Source organism: Coregonus lavaretus, assembly GCF_964263955.1.
Source record: "Coregonus lavaretus genome assembly, chromosome: 20".
NCBI classification, from domain to species: domain Eukaryota; kingdom Metazoa; phylum Chordata; class Actinopteri; order Salmoniformes; family Salmonidae; genus Coregonus; species Coregonus lavaretus.
The window spans coordinates 33892013-33916908 of NC_140007.1; the positions used below are offsets into that span (position 1 = coordinate 33892013).

Consider the following 24896-nt stretch of genomic DNA (forward strand, 5'->3'; position numbering starts at 1 on the left):
GTGTGCCATGAATTCTAAATAAATCACTGGCAGTGTCACCAGCAAAGCACCCCCACACCATCACACCTCCATGCTTCACAGTGGGAACCACATGCGGAGATCATCCATTCACCTACTCTGCGTCTCACAAAGACACGGCGGTTGGAACCAAAAATCACAAATTCGGACTCATCAGACCAAAGGACAGATTTTCACCGGTCTAATGTCCATTGCTCGTTTTTCTTGGCCCAAGCAAGTCTCTTCTTCTTCTTATTGGTGTCCTTTAGTAGGGGTTTCTTTGCAGCAATTCGACCATGAAGGCCTGATTCACACAGTCCCCTCTTAACAGTTGATGTTGAGATGGGTCTGTTACTTTAACTTTGTGAAGCATTTATTTGGGCTGCAATTTCTGAGACTGGTAACTCTAACAAACGTATCCTCGCAGCAGAGGTAACTCTGGGTCTTCCTTTCCTGTGGTGGTCCTCATGAGAGCCAGTTTCATCATAGCAGTTGATGGTTTTTGCAACTGCACTTGAAGAAACTTTCAAAGTTCTTGAAATGTTTTAGATTGACTGACCTTCATGTCTTAAAGTAATGATGGACAGTCGTTACTTTTTGCTTATTTGAGCTGTTCTTGCCATAATTTGGACTTGGTCTTTTACCAAATAGGGCCATCTTCTGTATACCTCCCCCTACCTTGTCACAACACAACTGATTGGCTCAAACACATTATGAAGGAAAGAAATTCCACAAATTAACTTTTAACGAGGCACACCTGTAAATTGAAATGTATTCCAGGTGACTACCTCATGAAGCTGGTTGAGAAAATGCCAAGAGTGTGCAAAGCTGTCATCAAGGCAAAGGGTGGCTACTTCAAAGAATCTCAAATATATTTGATTGGTTACTACATGATTCCATATGTGTTATTTCATAGTGTTGATGTCTTTACTATTATTCTACAATGTAGAAAATAGTAAAATGTTTAAAAACTTGAATGAGTAGGTGTATCCAAACTTTTGACTGGTACTGTACATCAAATATAGAGTTGATTTCAGGTGATTGACATTTTTCTAAACATGATCACTTTTATTGATTTTAGCTAGCAATTGCTAAAGTTAGCTGAAGTTTGTAATGGCTGTTTAAAGAACATGTTACCATGAATTACAGTTTCTCCTGGTACATATAAATCTTTCAGGGTAAGGAACCATCCAACATCAAAAGTTGTAAAAAATAGTGAACTAGCCAAGGACCTTATGTTTTTTGTAAACAGATGCTGTAACATGGAGATATGGTCGTGTGGGAACAGATAAAAGTTGTGTAATAATTTAACCTTTTTCATTTATTATTTTTAGCTGATATGAAAGATAGTTCAGACTGGTCTCATAGACTAGATGTACATAGTAAACGTAATCCAGGACACACAAATTAGTATGATATGTTATGATTGGTATGGTTACATAAGATAGAATGTTACTTAAGGCAAGCGTGTTGCGTGTTCGAACCTCATCATCGACAACTTTAGCATTTTAGCAACTACTTAGCATGTTAGCTAAACCTTCCCCGCCTAACCCTTTTAGCTAACCCTTCCACTAACCTACCCTTTAACTTAACCTTAACCCCTAGAGCTAGCTAACGCTAGCGTTAACCACCTAGCTAACGTTAGCCACAACAAATAGGAATTCGTAAAAAATAATATACATTTAGCAAATTTGTAAAACACATTGTACGAATTGCAATTAGTAACATGTTGTACGAATTGCAATTAGTAACATGTTGTACAAATTGCAATTAGTAACATGTTGTACAAATTGCAATTAGTAACATGTTGTACAAATTGCAATTAGTAACATATTGTACAAATTGCAATTAGTAACATTGTACAAATTGCAATTAGTAACATATTGTACAAATTGCAATTAGTAACATATTGTACAAATTGCAATTAGTAACATATTGTACAAAATGCAATTAGTAACATATTGTTCACATTGCAATTAGTAACATATTGTTCACATTGCAATTAGTAACATATTGTACAAATTGCAATTAGTAACATATTGTACAAATTGCAATTAGTAATATATCATACGAAACGGATGATGGACATTCACAAATTAATATACCATAAGAAACTTAACATATAATACTATAGAGACAGTCCTTGATTTACGTAAAGAATAATATGAAACGCTCTGAGACCACGTTGGACAGCTACGTTCCCAAAACCGTACCGCAAACGATCAGATCGAGCGTCTGGGCTCTTAACAAAATACCCCTGGGAAGAAGACACTACATACTGTACTGTTTTTTAAGATACTTTAATCAATAGGGGCTAAAGGTTAGCGTCTATGAATGGGGTAGGGCTAACTAGAAAGCCTGGCTAATTGTAGCTGCATCTGCTAGCTACCGTGTTCGCGTACATGGCACTTTTTAGAATAATTTACAATAATTATCAGCGGTATTTGGAAAAATATTACCTTATTGTTCAAATGGTCTGTACGCTTTCTTCAACTAGTAACGATGTCTGCCTGACTAGCAACTTGACGTTTGTGTTGCACCTTTCTTTAAGGGCAGTGCTCCTCCGTTTCAGGTAAGACAAGGGGGCGTGTCTTTAATAAAGGGCCTGTAAGTAGCAAGATATACAATTTCAATTTGTGGAGAAAGGGCAGTGGGCACAAAAAGGCATAGCACATAAAAGCACAAATAGAAGTGATTTATAGGTCAATAATGAACACTTGACATAGAGAGAAATAGTAATGGCATCTTTTTGTTGGCAATAACTCCACCATTGGCTAACCCTTAGCTGCCACCCTCATAGTCTCCACTGAGGACAAATGTAAGTCATTCAAACGTGTTAACCCTCACAAGGCTGCCGGCCCAGATGGCATCTCTAGCCGTGTGCAGACCAGCTGGCTGTTGTGTTCTCTGACATTTTCAATCTCTCCCTAGCTCAGGCCTCTATATCCACCTGCTTCAAGATGTACACTATCATCCCTGTGCCCAAGAAAGGGAAAGTAACTGAACTGAATGACTACCGACCAGTGGCACTCACTTCCGTCATCATGAAGTGCTTCGAGAGGCTAGTCAAAGACCATATCACCTACTACCTCCCCGACACACTCAACCCTCTCCAATTCGCCTACCGGCCTGACAGATCCACGAACGACGCAATCGCCATTGCACTACACACTGCCCTTACCCACCTGGACAAAAGGAATGCATATGTGAGGATGCTGTTCATCGCTGACCACACGACAGTAGTAGGCCGGATCACCAGCAACAACGAGACAGCCTAGAGGGAGGAGGTAGGCACTCTGACAGCGTGGTGCCAGGTAAACAACCTCTCCCTCAATATAAGAAAAACAAAGGAGCTGATTGTGGACTTCAGGAGGAACCAGGCTGGACACGCCCCCATCCTAACTTCAATTTCCTCGCCGTACATATCTCAGAGAAGCTGAAATGGTCTAACCACACGGACACCATAGTGAAGAAGGCACGACAGCGACTCTTCAACCTCAGGATGCTGAAGAAGTTCGGCCTGTCCCCGAGGGCCATCACAGTGTTCTACAGGAGCACCATCGAGCATACTGTCTGGCTGCATCACAGCCTGGTACGGCAACTCCACCGCAGCGGACCGCAAGGCTCTTCAGAGGGTGATACGTGCAGCCGAACTACAACACCAGGTGTCACAGGAAGGCCAAGAAGATCATCAGGGACCCCAGCCACCCAAGCCATGCCCTGTTCTCCCCACTTCAATCACTCAGACGCGGGCAGTACAGGAGCATCATGGCTAAAACTGAAAGACTGGCCAATAGTTTCTACCCTCAGACCATCAGGCTGCTGAATAGCCACCACTAGTCAGCTACCTGCTCCCCCATCCCCCTGCTACTCCACACACACTTTACTCTGCCCCCACCTCAACCACATTCATCACTGTTGTAGTTGTTATGTATACTTACTTGTTTTTATTTCACTCAATGGTCATGCTGCTGCTCCACCTACGGTCGTTCCACCCCACCCCCTCAACAGTCTTTACTCTGCCATCCCCCTGTTGGACATGTATTTATTCATCACTACCACAGTTGTTATGATGTATATAGTGCTAGTTCTATTTCTATTGTTTCCATGACAATTTTCATTCTTTTATTTCACTTAGTCCTGCATGTTGGAGCTCGGAGCCTAAGATGTTCACTGTACCCTGCAATCACACCTGCAACCCTGTACATGTGACTATTAAACCATCTGAATCTGAAATCATGGTTTGCGAAAATTAATGGCGTTTTTGGATAAACTGCAAAAATAAGTTCTGTGATAAACACAGGCTTAGGAGATCTTATACGTTTTGTTCTATGAGATAATATTCATCAGCTAACTTCACATTTAGTGAATTTTGAAGAATGTATGTAATAAAAAAGTATCTCTCAAATATATAGAAATGAAATACATCACTTTATACCCCATTTTTCTGCTGTCATCAAATTCAGCTCAAGCATGGCTCTCATGCAAATAATCTATTTACAGAGATAGCCTATGTATGAGGCCTAGGCCTACACGGTTTTAGAATATTGTCTGTCATCCAGGGTTGTGACAGTGTGACAGTGAAACAGTTAATGAACACTATGCCAGGTACTGATGCCAGGTGCTTTAAAAAAAAATGTGCACACCTTCCTTATACCTGGTAAGAAAAGACGAGGTCAACTCAATAGTGAACTGAAGGTGTGGCATGCTGAGTATCAAAGTGGAAGCATTGTAAAAAAAAAAAGATATGATCACCACTTTGGTATTTAGAGATTTAGAAACACAAGTAAACGTAGTATGTAGAACAATCCTCAATTTGACTCATGCTGAGTAACATAACCTTTCACCATTTTCTGACACTCCTGACACACCATCTGACCAAGATATAATTTAGATATGCTTCCAAATACTTGGGCAAGGTATTTCCATCTTTTATGCATGGTTTCTAAGTAAGATACTGTAAATATTCTGGTCTTTTTGTGGTTAACACAATACCATCACCGCTTCCTTCCTCGTGAAAAGTTTTACTATAACCAAACATGTTCTAAAAGCAGTTACAGCAAATACATTCCTTACAGAATATTTTACCAACAGGTACACATATCTGATTTCTTAATAAACAGTATTCAATAATATATCACGCACTATGGAAAACTTTATGTTGAGGTTATGAGTTTAAAGAAGGGGCGGCAACCGGAAGTGGTTTGTCATTTCTGGTCAACATCTAGAGGGTTTGGCTCTCCATTGTTTTGAGTGTCGACATTGAAAACGGATTCTCATGCTGTGACAATGTCTTATTGTATGACAGAGTTCCTGGGAAGGATAGAATAACAATCATCATGGAATTTGAAATGGATCCTATTCTCATCACACACAACTCAGTATTTACATACGCATGAAATGCAATAAAAGTCACCTGACTCATAAAGTAATATTTGTTTATTTCATGATATCATTCACAGGAAGTGAGGGGTCTTCCTGTTTTAATGTCACACTAGATATGGTGTAGCTTATTAATACAGTCAAATGAACAGGCCTACGGTAAGACAAATAATTGTTGGAAATGTATGAACAAGAATCAAGACTGTATGTATTGTGTCGCTAACCTAGACAGGATCTGGTGGCTGTTGGGCAGGGAGTTAGTATCTGTCTCTGGTAAACACTCCCTGTAAAAAAACGATTTTACTGAGCAATTATTTGATTATGTGTCATTATGATAAGAAATACAAATGTTAATTTTAGGTTTCCATGATATCACTTAAAGTCCTTTCATAATGTAAGCCATATTGAACATGTGACGTTTCAAACTTCCATAACACAATCATTACTGCCCTCCTGTGGCTAACTGTAGCTCTTTACATCCTCACAGGCACATTTACTTCAACTATTCTTGTGTGTCAGTAAGAAAATATAATTTGACATAATATAATCCCACCTTCACCCTTTGTATAGGTAAATAGATAAACCTATTTACCTTGATGTAGTTAGCCAATTCTATATTTTCAATGTCTATGAAGGATGTTGTTGTTATATGACAAAATGACAAAGGAGTTAGCTAAAGCACATACATACATATCTGCGACTAAGGTGAAACAAAGTGGTCAGTTTGCCAAAGGAAACTTGTTGTTGTCATAGAGACTGTTGGATCACACTTGTGTAGGTCTGCACTTGTTCACAAGACAAACAGCTACTATCAGAGTAGCCAGGAAAAGCCAGCGCAGGACCTCATACCAAACAGGCAACTCTGTCCATGCCCTGAAAAATAAACAAGAAGAGTTATGATTGAAAATCGCTCTTTGAAAATGAAATTCCACATTACATACAGTAGTAGTCTTCAGATTTCATTCCCACAGCAGCATACACAGTGCAATTGTTAAGAGTGCACAGTACATCCTGTATTTTAAAATTGACACCTTAATCTATACCTATGCAACTTTCCACAACCTCTTCACAGCACTACAGCACTGTGCCTCTCTGGAAACGTTCACTACACTGCAATCAAACAACAGACCACATTTGACCACTGCAAAGGAAGTCTAACGGCACATGATATGTTAGTTTTAATGTCACATGCACAAATACAGTGAAATGCCTTTCTTGCTAGCTTTAACCCCAACAATGCAGTAATCAATAACAATGTAAAACTAAAAATAACAAGGTAGAACAAAAACACACAAGATATAAAAATAAGAAATAAGAAGAACACAATAAAGTGAGTAAGCATACTATATACAGGGTCAGTTCCAGTACCATATTTACAATGTGCAGGGATACTGGATCGATAAAGGTAGATACAGTATGTATAGGGGTAAGGTGACTAGGCATCAGGATATATGATAACCAGCGTAGCAGCAGCGTATATGATGATTGGATGTGAGTGGGTGTGTTTCGAGTCAGTATAAATGTATGTGCATATTTTATGTGTGTGAGCAAATGATGGAGTGTGTTTTGTATGTGTGTTGGAGTATCAGTGTGCATAGTTAACAAAGACAAGCACAGCCATACCACTGAAGTGCTGGCCAACTTACCGACATATCACCCATCACTCTGGACCAATGACTGTATAAATGGACAAAGCTATTGATCACGTGACACCATTCATTCTACAGTAGATTCGGAAAGTATTCAGACCCCTTCACTTTTTCCACATTTTCTTAAAGCCTTATTCTAAAATGGATTAAATTGTTTGTTTTCCTCATCAATCTACACACAATACCTCATAAAAACGAAGCAAAAACAGGTTTTTATACATTTCTGCAAATTTATTAAAAATTAAAAACGGAAATATCACATTTACATAAGTATTCAGACCCTTTACTCAGTACTTTGTTGCAGCACCTTTGACAGCGATTACAGCCTCGAGTCTTCTTGGGTATGATGCTACAAGCTTGGCACACCTGTATTTGGCGAGTTTCTCCCATTCTTCTCTGCAGATCCTCTCAAACTCTGTCAGGTTGGATGGGGAGCGTCGCTGCACAGCTATTTTCAGGTCTCTCCAGAGATGTTCGATCAGGTTCAAGTCCGGGCTCTGGCTGTGCCACTTAAGGACATTTAGATACTTGTCCCGAAGCCACTCCTGCGTTGTCTTGGCTGTGTGCTTAGGGTCGTTGTCCTGTTGGAAGGTGAACCTTCGCCCCAGTCTGAGGTCCCGAGCGCTCTGGAGCAGGACTTTGCTCCGTTCATCTTTCCCTCGATCCTGACTAGTCTCCCAGTCCCTGCTGCTGTAAAACATCCTCACAGCATGTTGCTGCCACCACCATGCTTCATCGTAGGGATGGTGCCAGGTTTCCTCCAGATGTGATGCTTGGCATTCAGGCCAAAGAGTTCAATCTTGGTTTCATCAGACCAGAGAATCTTGTTTCTCATGGTCTGAGAGTCCTTTAGGTGCCTTTTGGCAAACTCCAAGCGGGCTGTCGTGCCTTTTACTGAGGAGTGGCTTCCGTCTGGCCACTCTACCATAAAGGCCTGATTGGTGGAGTGCTGCAGAGATTGTTGTCCTTCTGGAAGGTTCTCCCATCTCCACATCTCCTGTTTTCTGCTAACAATGCCTGCAGTACCGTGGCTTCAGTGAGAGGGGGCAGTCATTTTCAAATGCTCTGGACCCAGGAACCTGTCTTCACCTAGCAACCAAACACGGTGGAAGTCTCCAAGTGTCTAGATAACCTTTCATCTTTTTCAGCAAAGGTAGCCTATACAATAACTCCACATAGTTCAGTTGCCACCTTTACATGAGCTTGTAGCCTTCTTTGAGGTGCAGTATAGTGTCCATTTATCAGGTTGTTTTTCCTAGCTAGCTAGCTTCATTCAGCGCCAAATTATGTAGACAGGCTCAAATGTGCAGCGCTTACCCCAGGCTTACCCACACAACATGTTTAGGCAATGCACATAAGCAAAATATGAAATTGGCTCAATAAATGAAGCTAGGCAAAGCAGCAAGACCTATGCTGACCCTGTCCATCAACAGCCACTGGAGTAAGGACATTTCTGTACTGAATGAAATATTACCAATACATTTTAAAACCATGTCTATCTTTATTTCCCTAATAGAAAGCATGAGCTTTAGTGTAGAGTGATGACTAACGGCGAACAAACTGTAAGCTATAAAAATAAGTAAAGAGATTCGCACACTCTATATATATAAACTCCCAGTATTTTATTGGGTAAAACACCAATAAATTACTGGGAGTTTATATACAGTTGAAGTTGGAAGTTTACATACACCTTAGCCAAATACATTTAAACTCAGTTTTTCATATTCCTGACATTTAATCCTAGTTAAAATTCCCTGTCTTAGGTCAGTTAGGATCACCACTTTAATGTAAGAATGTGAAATGTCAGAAAATAGTAGAGAGAATGATTTATTTCAGCTTTTATTTCTTTCATCATATTCCCAGTGGGTCAGAAGTTTACATACACTCAATTAGTATTTGGTAGCATTGCCTTTAAATTGTTTAACTTGGGTCAAACGTTTCGGGTAGCCTTCCACAAGCTTCCCACAATAAGTTGGGTGAATTTTGGCCCATTCCTCCTGACAGAGCTGGTGTAACTGAGTCAGGTTTGTAGGCCTCCTTGCTCGCAGACGCTTTTTCAGTTCTGCCCACAAATGTTCTATAGCAGGGTTCTTCAATTCCGGTCCTGGAGGGCCGAAACACCTCTGTTTTTCATCCTCTCCTTCTAATCAGGGGCTAATTCAGACCTGGGACACCAGGTGAGTGCAATTAACTACCAGGTAGAAATAAAAAACAGAAGTGTTTCGGCCCTCCAGGACCGGAATTGAAGAACCCTGTTCTATAGGATTGAGGTCAGGGCTTTGTGATGGCCACTCCAATACCTTGACTTTGTTATCCTTAAGCCATTTTCCACAACTTTGGAAGTATACTTTCATTGTCCTATAGCTTTATGTAGTCTTACATTATTACTTGGAATAAACTGATAGCTAAAACGCTTCTTGTCCCAGAATGACATGCTAGCTAGTGACTAAAACTATCTGCTCCTGCTAGCTAGCAACATATCTACTTGCTGTAACTAGCTAACTAGCAATCTAGCTACATTACAGTTACTGCATTCTAATTTGGGAGTAATTTTACAGCTTGCATTTATGGTATCACGTTTCTATCACTAAATAGTTTCTCTCTGGCTGTCACCAGCTGTGTTTAGAACCTAGATACGGAGAACTTGATTGGCAGATGTGATTAGCAGAGATGGTACCTGGATAGTAGTGATAGGCATTCTGAATCCTTTCTGTGAGCTAGCTCATTTGGCTCCGTTCACATAAAAGAGCCGGCTCATTTGGCTCCCAAACGACTCTTTGTTCAAAATGCTTCCGAATTTACCTAGAACCATGAAAACATTTCAGATGTCCAATGTCAGATCGTGAAATGCACGTTCAAAGACATTTTTAACAGGCCAAATTGTAAGAAAATCAGCGTGGACCAGATTGAGGCGCTCCCCCCACTATTTATTGTTTCTGCAGTGAGGATTCACCTTTTTTAGATAATTATTTTGTAACTTTTCTGCAGAACAATGTTGTTTTGAGCTCAAACAACAGTAGTAGCAGTATACAAATCAGGGAGCTAAATGAACGGCTCTTTCACCGATGTGATTCGGTTCCCGACTTTCACCAAAAATATCTGTTCAAAAAGAGCCGTTTGTTCACGAATGACCCATCGTTACTGGATAGTACACACGTTTTGGTCGGTTTAAATCATGGTGAAAATAGTTATTTTACACACTCATAACATAGACTATCACCACATTGACAGGAGTTTCATGAGTTTAATTTCTGAAGTGGATTATCCCTTTAAAGGTAAATTCCGATTGAGTGGACATCTGCAGCGTATACTTTGAATGGGATCTCTGCAACTGCGGTTACATTGCATAGCCGCGTTTTTGCAGTTATGGTGCATAGCCGAAAAGGGGCGATCGGAATGAATTCCAGCCTTACTTTGCATGGGCAGCGTTATTGAGGACTTTCACCATTTTGAACTAGTCAACTGGGAAGGACTTCCTATGGGTTAAGGAAGGATCACATAATTCCATCCAGGTCACCAGGAGGGATCAGCCCATAGAGAATGACAGAGAAAGCATCCCTATATAGTTCCCATCATGGTGTCTGTGAGCGCATGGGAAGCGCCATTGAGGCAATCTCCATTTTGAAGTAGTCAATTTTCTTCATGATTAGAGGATCCCACCTGATGACCCGGTTGGACATGACTACAACAGGATCACCAGGATGGAACAGCCAATAAAGTTGGAAGTACCACCCAGTTGATTACATAAAAATGGTGTAAGCCCTCAATGGCGCTGCCCATGCTAAAACTGCCTTTTGGCCACTAGAGGCCTCTATCATTCTCTATGGATCAGCCAATGAATTGTACTTGTGTGCAAACGTTCCATAACTGCAGGTGGCAGTAAATCGCCAACCTTGGCTTTATACCTGTTCAAACAACACAATCCAGGTGGTAGTACGCACCCTTTAAGTTTGTTTGCCAAAATAAATTGACTACTTAAAAATGGAGATGGTCTCAGTGGCGCTGCCCGTGCTCTCACAGACGCCATAATGGGACAGAAACAAAGATGTTGACAACTTCAAGATGGAGCCTGCCTGGTGTTCAACCTTCCAAAGGTCTCCCATGTCACAATGCTCCTTCGTCACTCCTCACTGCCTTCCAGTCAAAGCTCGCATCCACTACAAGACCATGGTGCTTGCCTATGGAGCAGCAAGGGGAACTACCCCTCCCTACTACCTTCAGGCTATGCCACCTCTGATCTCTTGGCCCTTATGACTGAGATAAGTGGTTGTCCCACCTAGCTAACTATAAGGGCTGGATTAAATCCGTATCGCGGAAGATCTGTGTTAAAATGTAAAGGTAATTTCCGATTGAGCTGACATATGCAGCGTTTACCGTGAATGCAGTCTCCGCAACCGCGGGAACATTGCCTTTAATTGTCAATTGCACTATAAAGCGGATCATCAGTGCTACGGATTGAATAGAGCGCTAAATCGCTCTGGATAAGAACGTCTGCTAAATGACTAATTTAAATTTAGATACTAAAATGCGATGTCTAAATCTATGGTATCAAGTAATCCATGGAGAAAGACAAAGGTTAATGTTAAAATGATTTATTTTTAATTGATTGGTACATTAAGTTAATCAAACAAGTGCAACAAATATTTGTTTCATAACTGGCTGATCACAACATACTAGTTTAAAGTGGTTCCACACTGATAATTGAACAGGTTCCAGACACAGACTGAAACCAAAGAGAAAAGTACAGCATAAAGGGACAGTGGTGAGATCTACAGTATAATTCAAACACATTAATACATAATTTTGTGAATTCTAAGTGCTCCTCTGTTGGATATAGCAGTTTCAAAGATCAAATTCTGGAACATGTATTATCATTTTCAAGTAAAAAGCATGAAAAATGTGGTTGTCTTGTTTGGTTGTTTAACATTGCTCTGCTTACTTAGTAGGGTACATTGATCAGAATAAAGCTAATTCAAATTGACCATGGGCTATACAATAGACACCAAACTCCAATAATATGTATTACACTTTTATTTGCAACATTCTAAACTTACCCTACTAAATAAGAACCTGGTTTCATTTGAAGCAACCACTAGTTTTATGCAAACAAGTGCTATTAGATCTCACACAACACATTAAATCTGTTATTTTCATTAACAAAGAAAAACAGGACAGCCTGTAAGAGACAACCAAGCAATGGAATAAAAAGGGCAGTGGAAAATGTCTGTCAAGATACTACAAAATAAATAAAGGGTACAACTGCAGAATGTTTGGAATTTTCCATTGCTAAGGCATAGTGAAGAATCCAGAGCACTTTGAACATTCAAAATGCACTATGCTGAGCCTGATATTACTGAGAGCTGTAGGTGTCCTGCCTATAGAACACCACGACCCAGTGGTCCTGTTGGAAGAGACTCTTTCAACGTTATCATTAAAACAAAATGTATTTATATATTTTTAAATAAATCTTTCATTGGCTTATCTACAGTAGAACTGCAAGACAATACAAATAGGCAATAAGTGCAAATAAAGATGCCAAAGCTAGATCATGAGAGAGTCCTTGATCCCTCAAAGAACTAACACACTTTAAAAAATAAGTATAATGCATCAATTCCTTTCAATTCACTCAGAAAAGCAGCTGCCATTCATATGGGTGAATTTTAACATCAGAATGTTGGCAATGAGATAAATCAGGATCAGACAGAGTGATTTGTGAAGTACACTGGAAACATAAATAATTATTAAGTTAGGCCACTCCTTGAGCACAAGCTTCCAAATGGGAGTGAACCAATACATTCTTCATCGGGAGGTTTCTAATCATCATGTAATAGAGATTCCTTTTAAAAGCATATGAACCATTCCAGGTGTTTGGGAGGGGCTGCTGCGTTCATAAAACGGGAGAGTGGTAGAGTCGGGGGACATCACAACAGCCAGTTTACTGTGACTCCTTCCTTCTCAATGAAGCAGGAGGAGACTGAGGTAAAGTAGAAGACTTGGCACTGAAAAAGAAAACACCCCAAAAATACAAAGTTAGACATCTCCCAAAAATACATTTCTTTATATACTGATAATAACCATCTGCCCAGCTAAAAAAAAGGAGACAAAACCAACGTGGACCTGTGGAACACAAACTGGATAAATCTGTTGGACTTTGACACATATCATGACTGAATAGCTGCCACAACATGTCAGCTTGAAGCCAAGTTGGAGATCATTATGTTTCAGTTCAATGTTCAAGAGGTCATCATGCTCACCCTTCAAAATAAACATTTTGCATTTCACTACTAATTAATTCTCAATCATCCATCTTTTCTTATTATCTCAAATTAAATCAAAATGTTGTACGCTCATAAACTCTGTCTTCTGAGTTTAGTGGCCACATTTCCTGAGTAGCCACCTCTAGAGCTGTCCCCAAAAGTCTGGCCATCAGCCCCTCACAAAACCGGCAGCTTTGCCCAATGCCCACCACGTGAGCGACTACCCCAGAAGGTAACCTAGCGGTTAAGAGTGTTGGGCCAGTAACCGAAAGGTCGCTGGTAATATGCCGTTCTGCCCTTGAGCAAGGCAGTTAACCAACAACAACTGTTGTTAAATGAGGAAGACACATATCGGTTGAATGCATTCAGTTGTGCAACTGACTAGGTTTTCCCTATTCTGGATCAAAAAGGGGTTTAGGTGGTCAGCATGGCAAGATTTTAGAGGTCCCTATTTTACGGTGTAGAGATATTTTAGCAGTTTTAAAGGTCATTTCCTGCAAATCTACACATTTTGCCATGCAGCCAAGTGAAACTATTGCAGTTTTATAGCAAATTTAAAAGCTACACAATTACAAAATCAATATTGATAAATTCGTTGTTTTGGGAATTTTTAATTCTCCCTGACTGTCTAGCTTATGTTGATGATTGTTAGTTCTCAAAGATTATTTTATAATAAAATATATACATACACTACCGGTCAAAAGTTTGGACACCTACTCATTCAAAGGTTTTTCTTTATTTTTACTATTTTCTACATTGTAGAATAATACTGAAGACAACAAAACTATGAAATAACACATATGGAATCATGTAATAACCAAAAAAGTGTTAAACAAATCATATATTTAAGATTTGAGATTCTTCAAAATAGCCACCCTTTGCCTTGATGACAGCTTTGCACACGCTTGGCATTCTCTCAACCAGCTTCACCTGGAATGCTTTTCCAACAGTCTTGAAGGAGTTCCCACATATGCTGAGCACATGTTGGTTGTTTTTCCTTCACTCTGCGGTCCAACTCATCCCAAACCATCTCAATTTGGTTGAGGTCGAGGGATTGTGGAGGCCATGTCATCTGATGCAGCACTCCATCACTCCCCTTCTTGGTAAAATAGCCCTTACACAGCCTGGAGGTGTGTTGGGTCATTGTCCTGTTGAAAAACAAATGATATTGGGACTAAGCCCAAACCAGATGGGATGGCGTATCACTGCAGAATGCTGTGGTAGCCATGCTGGTTAAGTATTCCTTGAATTCTAAATAAAATCACAGACAGTGTCACCAGCAAAGCACCCCCACACCAGAACACCTCCATGCATTACGGTGGGAAATACACATGCGGAGATCATCCGTTCACCCACACCATGTCTCACAAAGACACGGCGGTTGGAACCAAAAATCTCAAATTTGAACTCCAGACCAAAGGACAAATTTCCAATGGTCTATTGTCCATTGCTCGTGTTAATAAGTCCAAGCAAGTCTCTTCTTCTTATTGGTGTCATTTAGTAGTGGTTTCTTTGCAGCAATTTGACCATGAAGGCCTGTATCATACAGTCTCATCTGAACAGTTGATGTTGAGATGTGTCTGTTACTTGAACTCTGCTTATTTGGACTGCAATTTCTGAGTCTGGTAAAGCTAATGAACTTATCCTCTGCAGCAGAGGTAACTCTGGGTCTTCCATTCCTGTGGCGGTCCTCGTGAGAGCCAGTTTCATCATAGCGCTTGATGGTTTTTGCGACTGCACTTGAAGAAACTTTCAAAGTTCTTGAAATGTTCCGTATTGCTTGACCTTCATGTCTTAAAGTAATGGACTGTCATTTCTCTTTGCTTATTTGAGCTGTTCTTGCCATAATCTGGACTTGGTCTTTTACCAAATAGGGCTATCTTCTTATCTATCTTATACCCCCCACCCCCCCTACCTTGTCACAACACAACTGATTGGCTGAAACGCATTAAGGAGGAAAGAAATTCCACAAATTAACTTTTTAAAAGGCACACCTGTTAATTGAAATGCATTCCAGGTGACTACCACATGAAGCTGGTTGAGAGAATGCCATGAGTGTGCAAAACTGTGATCATGGCAAAGGGTGGCTACTTGAAGAATCTCAAATATATTTTGATTTGTTTAACACTTTTTTGGTTACTACATGATTCCATATGTGTTATTTCATAGTTTGAATGTCTTCACTATTATTCTACAATGTAGAAAATAGTACAAATAAAGAAAAACCCTTGAATGAGTAGGTGTTCTAAAACTTTTGACCGGTAGTGTAGGTCCATTGAAAAGCGTTTTTCCATCCCTAAATTGCCCGTTAGGACTTAGGCGACACAAAAAAAACGCCGTGGCGGCCCGCACATGGATTACAATGGCAGAAAAAACACTAAACAAACCATTTCTGCCAAGATGGCCACTGCGTTCACATTGCTCCACTACTGTGGCTGGTGTGTGTATATTCATATTAAATATTAGAAAGCTTTGCAAACAAAAATCATGCAGCATTTGGCAGAAACCAGCATCGGTAGCAATGGTAAATTAGTTAAGCTAATATACCAATAAGAATGAGAGTTTCAAACCTCTGCCAATTACAGCTAGTTTTCAGTTTTTCCCTCCCCACTCAGACCACTCCCAGACAGTCGTAGCTAAATTCTTGCTTGAGAAATTGCTCTTTGCTAGGAAGCGATTTGTTACTTTGACAATTTTAACTGAAAACAAATCACAGTATGGTATTTAATTGTTACCCAGAAATAAAACCGCTGCATTGGACCTTTGAAAACCCCCCCAAAAAATATTTCAGGTCTGTATGCCAGTAACAATAGCAACTTATTACAAATAACCTCATGTCAGTTCTGCACAAGAAACAAAATAACAAGCCTATACATTGGTGAGTATGTTAGAAAATTAATTAATAGTACAGCAACACGTAAACAATTGTTGAATGATAAGATTTGAAAAAAAGTGTCAATCCAATGAATCTGTTCTTCAGAAGAATAGTTCTGTGAATTTGACTATATTCCCACTTATTAGCATGATGCTAATGTTACATCACTAATGTTGGACTGCAATAGCCTATAGTCTCTTCCTTGATTGATATTGTTGTTATCCACATAGCTCGTCATTAAAAAACAACATCTTCTGCAACTTACCAAGTACACCTACAACACCGCCTGCTATTTTCCCAGCGTTGTCTGTAAATAAACAAACACAGAAGGAAGGTGACATGAATTTGCAGTGAAGCTGAATCATCACCTAAATAGGTAATGAACCATCAAAGAGAACATCATACAGCTACAACATAAAAAGATGGATAGCAACTGGGTGATAGCTTACTGTTGGGGTCTGGGGTTGTTTGAGTGGGGTCAGGTACACGATCTGTTACTTAAAGAAGTGATAGAGTTAACACACAGATTTAACAATGACTAATACAGCATACAGATGTTGGATAAAACAAATAAAATACTGTGGTGAAAGAATGTGGTGGTGTTAGTGGCATGGCATGCAAGTGAACAAACTAGTGTTACATTTCAACACATCCAGTATTTTATTTCCGTGTTAGAGGTAGGCTATGTGCTCGCATAGCTCAAGATAGGGTTCAGCCGTTTATGAGGACAGAGTGATGATTACTTCATGCATTTGATATGGGTTATGTTTTTCTCCATGACTACTTGACAGGTACATTGTTACATATTCAGATCACAATCCATCCTTTGTTTCAGGTGAAAGAGAGTCTGATGGAGAAAAGCCACCATAAACTACCACTGGATGACAATCAGATTCAATTTGAATGTATAATTCAAGTGTCAATAAAAGTTTAAAAATTAAATTAAAAAGGTCATTTAGCAGACGCTCTTATCCAGAGCGACTTACAGGAGCAATTACGGTTAAGTGCCTTGCTCAAGGGCACATCGACAGATTTTTCACCTAGTCGGCTCGGGGATTAGAACCAGCGACCTTTCGGTTACTGGCACAACGCTCTTAACCACTAAGCTACCTGCCGCCCTGCCGTTTAGACAAGCATATCTCTTTGGACACAAATTACTAGGGGAATTTAGTGAGCATATTAGGCTGAGTATACTTCACAGAACCAATGATGATTCTGCACCTCAGCCACAGACTATGACATGTAACTTGGTGTTGAGGTCCTTCCAAAGCCTCAGACAGACACCACTGGGTTATTGTATTACCACAAAGGATCAAAGGTTAGGCTAATACAATGAGTTAAGGTGTTAGGTGCCAAAGTGTTAGCATAATATATTTTCTCTATCAACACTAAACATGTGAATTCAGGTCATTCAGCTGTACAACAGGCACTCTCTGATTTCCTGTAGGCTAGGTAATGCTATGGAGAAGAACATGAGGGGTCAGAAGCAAAGCCACTGCTAGGCTATATACAGTATACTGAGTGTACAAAACATTGAGTTGCACCCCCTTTTGCCCTCAGCATAGATTCTACAAGGTGTCGAAAGCGTTCCACAGGGATGCTGGTCCATGTTGACTCCAATGCTTCCCACAGTTGTGTCAAGTTGGCTGGTGGACCATTCTTGATACACATGGGAAACTGTTGAGCGTGAAAACGCAGTAGCGTCTGGCACTTACTACCATACCCCATTCGAAAGGCACTTAAATATGTCTTGCCAATTCACCATCTGAATGGCACACTTACACAAGCTATGTCTCAAGGCTTAAAAATCCTTCTTTAACCGGTCTCCTCCCCTTCATCTACACTGATTGAAGTGGATTTAACAGGTGACATCAATAAGGGATCCCATCTAGTACCAGGTCAGACCCCCGTTGCCTCCAGAAGATCCTGAATTCTTCGGGGCATTCTACAAGGTGTCGGAAACATTTCACAGGGATGTTGTTCCATGACGACGCGATGGCATCTCGCAGTTGCTGCAGATTGGACGGCGGTACATTCATGCTGCGAACAGCCCGTTCCATTTCATCCCAAGGATGCTCTATTGGGTTGAGGTCTGGGGAATGCTCAGGCCACTCAAGTGAACTGAACTCGTCATGTTCCAGGCAATGTATTTCCACTCCTCAATTGTCCAGTGTTGGTGATCACGTGCCCACTTGAGCCTCCTCTTCTTGTTTTTAGCTGATAGCAGTGAAACCCGGTGTGGTCTTCTGATGCAATAGCCCATCCCTGACCAGGATCGACGAGTTGTGCGTTCCGAGATGCCGTTCTGCACACCACTGTTGTACTGTTTCATTATCTGTCTGTTTGTGGCCTGCATGTTAGCTTGCACGATTCTTGCCATTCTCCTACGACCTCCCTCATCAACAAGCTGTTTTCGCCCACAGGACTGCCGCTGACTGGATGTTTTTTTGCTTTTCCCACCATTCTCGGTAAACCCTAGACACTGTCGTGCGTGAAAAGCCCAGTGTGTGAAATGCCCGGCTGTTGTTTCTTAGATACTGGATCCGGCCTGCCTGGCACTGATGATCATTCCACGCTCAGTCGCTTAAGTCACTTGTTTAGCCCATTCTTATGTTCAATCGAACAGTAACTGAATGCCTCAATGCCTGCTTTATATAGCAAGCCATGGCCACGTGACTCACTGTCTGTAGGAGCGATCCTTTTTCGTGAATGGGTGGTGTACCTAATAAACTGTGTGAGAATATACAGTTGAAGTCGGAAGTTTACATACACTTAGGTTGGAGTCATTAAAACTCGTTTTTCAACTACTCCACAAATTTATTGTTAACAAACTATCGTTTTGGCAAGTTGGTTAGGACAGTTATTTTTCCAACAATTGTTTACAGACAGATTATTTCACTGTATCACAATTCCAGTGGGTCAGAAGTTTACATACACTAAGTTGACTGTGCCTTTAAACAGCTTGGAAAATTCCAGAAAATGATGTCATGGCTTTAGAAGCTTCTGATAGGCTAATGGACATCATTTGAGTCAATTGGAGGTGTACCTGTGGATGTATTTCAAGGCCTACCTTCAAACTCAGTGCCTCTTTGCTTGACATCATGGGAAAATCAAAAGAAATCAGCCAAGACCTCAGAAAAGAAATTGTAGACCTCCACAAGTCTGGTTCTTCCTTGGGAGCAATTTCCAAACGCCTGAAGGTACCACGTTCATCTGCACAAGCAATAGTACGCAAGTATAAACACTATGGGACCACGCAGCCATCATACCGCTCAGGAAGGAGACGCGTTCTGTCTCCTAGAGATGAACGTACTTTGGTGTGAAAAGTGCAAATCAATCCCAGAACAACAGCAAAGGACCTTGTGAAGATGCTGGAGGAAACACAAACAAAAGTATATATATCCACAGTAAAACAAGTCCTATAATCAACATGACCTGAAAGGCCGCTCAGCAAGGAAGCCACTGCTCCAAAACCGCCATAAAAAAGCCAGACTACAGTTTGCAACTGCACATGGGAACAAAGATCGTACTTTTTGGAGAAATGTCCTCTGGTCTGATTAAACAAAAATAGAACTGTTTGGCCATAATTACCATCGTTATGTTTCGAGGAAAAAGGCGGGTGCTTGTAAGCCGAAGAACACTATCCCAACCGTGAAAGACGGGGGTGGCAGCATCATGCTGTGGGGGTGCTTTGCTGCAGGAGGGACTGGTGCACTTCACAAAATAGATGGCATGAGGAAGGAAAATGATGTGAATATATTGAAGCAACATCTCAAGACATCAGTCAGGAAGTTAAAGCTTGGTCGCAAATGGGTCTTCCAAATGGACAATGACCCCAAGCATACTTCCAAAGTTAAGGAAAAATGTCTTAAGGACAACAAAGTCAAGGTATTGGAGTGGCCATCACAAAGCCCTGACCTCAATCCTATAGAGAATTTGTGTGCAGAACTGAAAAAGCGTGTGCGAGCAAGGAGGCCTACAAACCTGACTCAGTTACACCAGCTCTGTCAGGAGGAATGGGCCAAAATTCACCCAACTTATTGTGGGAAGCTTGTGGAAGGCTTCCCGAAACGTTTGACCCATTTTTAAAGGCAATGCTACCAAATACTAATTGAGTCTATGTAAACTTCTGACCCGCTGGGAATGTGATAAAAGAAATAAAAGCTGAAATAAAGAATTCTCTACTATTATTCTGACATTTCACATTCTTAAAATAAAGTGGTGATCCTATATACACACACAGTTGTAGTCGGAAGTTTACATACACCTAAGACAGGGCATTTCTACTAGGATTAAACGTCAGGAATTATGAAAAACTGAGTTGATATGTATTTGGCTAAGGTGTATGTAAACTTCCGACTACAACTGTGTGTGTATATAAATAAATAAATAACATTAGATTAGGATTGTGCCAAGCAGTATCAAAATGCTCTTAACGTGGACTATGGTTCTCTTTGTAGTAGCTGCTGTAGTTGTGGTAGTGGGGGGCTTTGTTGTAGTCAGAAGGGCTATAAAGACATTACATATAATTAGGCCACTAACTATTCTTATCCGGTCTGTCACAACACTTTACTGTTGTGATCCCTCAAATGCTTTAGTCAGCCAGTGTGGTCTGAGGAGTAGAATGGTGTTGGACCAGACAGCTAGTCAATCACTCATAACATGTAAAAAGGGAAAATAAATACTTGAGGTTGCTATGCACATGCATGTATATGGTGAAAAATAACAATTAGAATGAACATTAACACGCATACCATATTTTCTTATCAAAAAGTCCTCAATGTGTTTATATAAGTTGAGGTCCATTCCATTAAAAAAGCCAGTTTGCTGACACATTGGTCCTCTGTTCCTACACACCAAATGGTGCAAAAACTGAGCTAAAATATAGGCTAAAGTGTGTTAAATAACAAACACTGAAATCAGTCTTACCTCTGCATGTAGGGAAAGGAGCTGACCAGCCTTCTATTTCACAGGTCAGACTGGCTTGTCCATCCATCTCATATCCAGCGTTGCATTTATATGTCACAAAAGACTTGTACGTATAGGGGGGACGGCCTTCAATCCGAACGGCATTCTCAACAACAGGAGGAGGACATGAGACCACTGCAGACGTAAACAAAGAGAGATGTCATTAGCTACTGTTTTGAGGTGAACAATGTGACCCAAGTATATTATTTATTGGTTTTAGACTACTTGAAGCAATAAACAATGTTGTTATAGTCACCCATTTATGAATCCTGCAACTAATCATTATCTAACAAATAAATAGGGTAGATTCTATTGTAAACCACTTCCTCTGAGCTTAATGTTGCATCATGGTTTTTAGAATAGGCCTACATATTATACATGTTTTAGACTGCTTGCTTAGCCTGTTTCATGCACATCTGTGCTTATGTTCTATTTTATTAGGCTAGATACTGTGATATTTACACATTTATCTTTCAGAGGAGGTCATCTGGAACATGCTCACGATTGTGTGGTGGAGGAAAAAAGTGGAGCCCATATAGATTTGATCAGTGTAAGCCACATGTTTCAAACTCATTCCATGGAGGGCCGTGTGTCTGCGGGTTTCCACTCCTCCATTGTACTTGATTGATGAATTAAGATCACTAATTAGTAAGGAACTCCTCTCACCTGGTTGTCTAGGTCTTCATTGAAAGGAAAAACCAAAAACCATCAGACACTAGGCCCTCCATGGAATGAGTTTGACACCCCTGGTGTAAGCAGTTCATGTGAGCAGTTCTATATTTTGTTAACAACCATACTTAGAATTGGAAAAAAGGCAAGCTTTCAACGTACTTTTACACTCAGGTGGAGCTGGCTGGAATTCTCCATTCTCAGAGCAGGTTATGGATTTAGTTCCAACCAGAGTGTAATCCTTCTCACAGCCATATTGCACAACATCTCCATAGTTATACGTCTCTTCAGGTGGGACAACAGGCCCACCGTTGACAATGGTGGGGGGCTTTCCACACTTCACCACTGCAGATTAGAGCACAACCGCAGTTATGATCAGTTATGAAGAGTTTTGATTTAGGCACAAGCACAGAACTGATAAAGTTATTGTTATTTTCACTTGACATGCTCCTTCAGATGACTAACCTTCACATACAGGAACTCTGCCATCCCAGCCTCCGTCCATACAGGTCCTTACACCGCTGCCCACAAGCAAATAGCTGAAAAAGAGAAAGATTAGACAATATGAGACAGTATTTGGAGCTTTGCTTTTAGGACAACAAGGGTTACAACAGAGAACTCTGATCAAAATAGTAATGACAGATAATATGCCAAACATAAAAATAAAAAAACATTTTGTTTAACTTTTAGGGAAGTTTGAGTAAGGCCTATTTGGAAATCACAAAATTAGGCCTACAAATGGACAGCTTTGTGAAACATGACAGTTGCCATGTTAACTAAGAAATCACATCTAACACTCAAGAAAGCATTCGGGGGGGGGGGAAGCAAATAGCCTTGCACTGACCCAGTGTTACAGGTAGCAACAACCTTGTCACCAAACAAGATCCCCTCAGAGAGATCAAAATCGCCGTTGATCACTTCTCCTGGGGAGCCACACGACTTCCCTGAAACAACCATAGAGAACACCAGTCAGACTTTCAAAATGACAGTGGCAAAGAGTTGAATGTTAGCACAAAACGGGTCCGAATTTCAGGCTAGTATTTCAAGAAGTTCTATGGATGAGCAATTAATATATCAAGTTGCGAGTGGGTAACTAAAAACAGGAAACATTTACAAGAGTATGGCATAACTTTTCAGAAAAAAAACAATTATATTACTTTCGCATTCCAGTTTCACTTTACTCCACACGCCAGCAGTACAGGTGACTGTACGAGACCCTCCTGCACGGACATATCCAATTGCACAGTCAAAAGTGACATTTGCTCCGTCTACAAATGTCTCATGAGCGATGAAGGCATCTGACAAAACCATGTTTGGCCCTCCTATGGGTTTGGTGCAGCTTTGAGCTGAAAGAGGTGGAGACAAAATGGAGTTAATGTTAATGACCAAGGTGAACAAATACAGGAGACAACACCGTCAATTCAACCCATAAACTGTAGTAGTGTAAGCTTCAAACCACCGTCTGTAGACAGAGATGCAAAGAAATAGGATTCTGATCCCTCAAATGCTTTAGTCAGCCAGTGTGGTCTGAGGAGTAGAATGGTGTTGGACCAGATAGCTAGTCAATCACTCATAACATGTAAAAAGGGAAAATAAATACTTGAGGTTGCTATGCACAGGCATGTATATGGTGAAAAATAACAATTAGCATGAACATTAACACACATACCATATTTTCTTATCAAAAAGGCCTCAATGTGTTTATATGAGTTCAGGTCAATTCCATTAACAAATACAGTTTGCTGACACATTGGTCCTCTGTTCCTACACACCAAATGGTGCACAAACTATCTGAGCTAAAATATAGGCTAAAGTGTGTTAAATAACAAACACTGAAATCAGTCTTACCTCTGCATGTAGGGAAAGGAGCTGACCAGCCTTCTATTTCACAGGTCAGACTGGCTTGTCCCTCCATCTCATATCCAGCGTTGCACTTATATGTCACAAAAGACTTGTACGTATAGGGGGGACGGCCTTCAATCCGAACGCCATTCTCAACAACAGGAGGAGGACATGAGACCACTGCAGACGTAAACAAAGAGAGATGTCATTAGCTACTGTTTTGAGGTGAACAATGTGACCCAAGTATATTATTTATTGGTTTTAGACTACTTGAAGCAATAAACAATGTTGTTATAGTCACCCATTTATGAATCCTGCAACTAATCATTATCTAACAAATAAATAGGGTAGATTCTATTGTAAACCACTTCCTCTGAGCTTAATGTTGCATCATGGTTTTCAGAATAGGCCTACACATTATCCATGTTTTAGACTGCTTGCTTAGCCTGTTTCATGCACATCTGTGCTTATGTTCTATTTTATTAGGCTAGATACTGTGATATTTACACATTTATCTTTCAGAGGTCATCTAGAACATGCTCACGATTGTGTGGTGGAGGAAAAAAGTGGAGCCCATATAGATTTGATCAGTGTAAGCCACATGTTTCAAACTCATTCCATGGAGGGCCGTGTGTCTGCGGGTTTCCACTCCTCCATTGTACTTGATTGATGAATTAAGAACACTAATTAGTAAGGAACTCCTCTCACCTGGTTGTCTAGGTCTTCATTGAAAGGAAAAACCAAAAACCATCAGACACTAGGCCCTCCATGGAATGAGTTTGACACCCCTGGTGTAAGCAGTTCTATATTTTGTTAACAACCATACTTAGAATTGGAAAAAAGGCAAGCTTTCAACGTACTTTTACACTCAGGTGGAGCTGGCTGGAATTCTCCATTCTCCGAGCAGATTATGGATTTAGTTCCAACCAGAGTGTAATCCTTCTCACAGCCATATTGCACTACACTTCCATAGTTATACGTCTCTTCAGGTGGGACAACAGGCCCACCGTTGACAATGGTGGGGGGCTTTCCACACTTCACCACTGCAGATTAGAGCACAACCGCAGTTATAATCAGTTATGAAGAGTTTTGATTTAGGCACAAGCACAGAACTGTTAAAGTTATTGTTATTTTCACTTGACATGCTCCTTCAGATGACTAACCTTCACATACAGGAACTCTGCCATCCCAGCCTCCGTCCATACAGGTCCTTACACCGCTGCCCACAAGCAAATAGCTGAAAAAGAGAAAGATTAG

General features: G+C 40.5%; 2 protein-coding genes and 1 long non-coding RNA gene across 8 annotated transcripts in view; all 3 read right to left on the reverse strand.

Moving 5' to 3' along the window:
* LOC311147800 (C4b-binding protein alpha chain-like) overlaps positions 1-2510 on the reverse strand; it is a 48750-nt gene extending 46240 nt beyond the window's left edge. For all 6 annotated transcript variants that reach the window (XM_084184589.1, XM_084184587.1, XM_084184591.1 and 3 more), the window contains exon 1: positions 2457-2510. The gene's annotated coding sequence lies outside the window, so the exon portion shown is untranslated. The remainder of the gene's footprint in view (positions 1-2456) is intronic.
* Positions 2511-12836: 10326 nt separating this feature from the next.
* Positions 12837-16628, reverse strand: LOC311147443. Its single transcript, XR_014614792.1, has 3 exons — positions 16610-16628; positions 16426-16467; positions 12837-13027 (listed from the first exon to the last, which is right to left on the reverse strand). It is a non-coding gene; the product is annotated as an uncharacterized lncRNA (long non-coding RNA).
* Positions 16629-20555: 3927 nt separating this feature from the next.
* LOC311148134 (C4b-binding protein alpha chain-like) lies at positions 20556-24871 on the reverse strand (the record flags this gene model as incomplete). Its single annotated transcript, XM_084185029.1, has 9 exons — positions 24803-24871; positions 24500-24682; positions 23646-23819; positions 22955-23143; positions 22642-22741; positions 22263-22336; positions 21960-22142; positions 21090-21263; positions 20556-20668 (listed from the first exon to the last, which is right to left on the reverse strand). The coding sequence occupies exons 1-9, from the start codon at positions 24840-24842 to the stop codon at positions 20556-20558; spliced, it is 1230 nt and encodes a 409-aa protein (XP_084041155.1). The 5' UTR covers positions 24843-24871.
* Between the last annotated feature and the right edge of the window lie 25 nt (positions 24872-24896).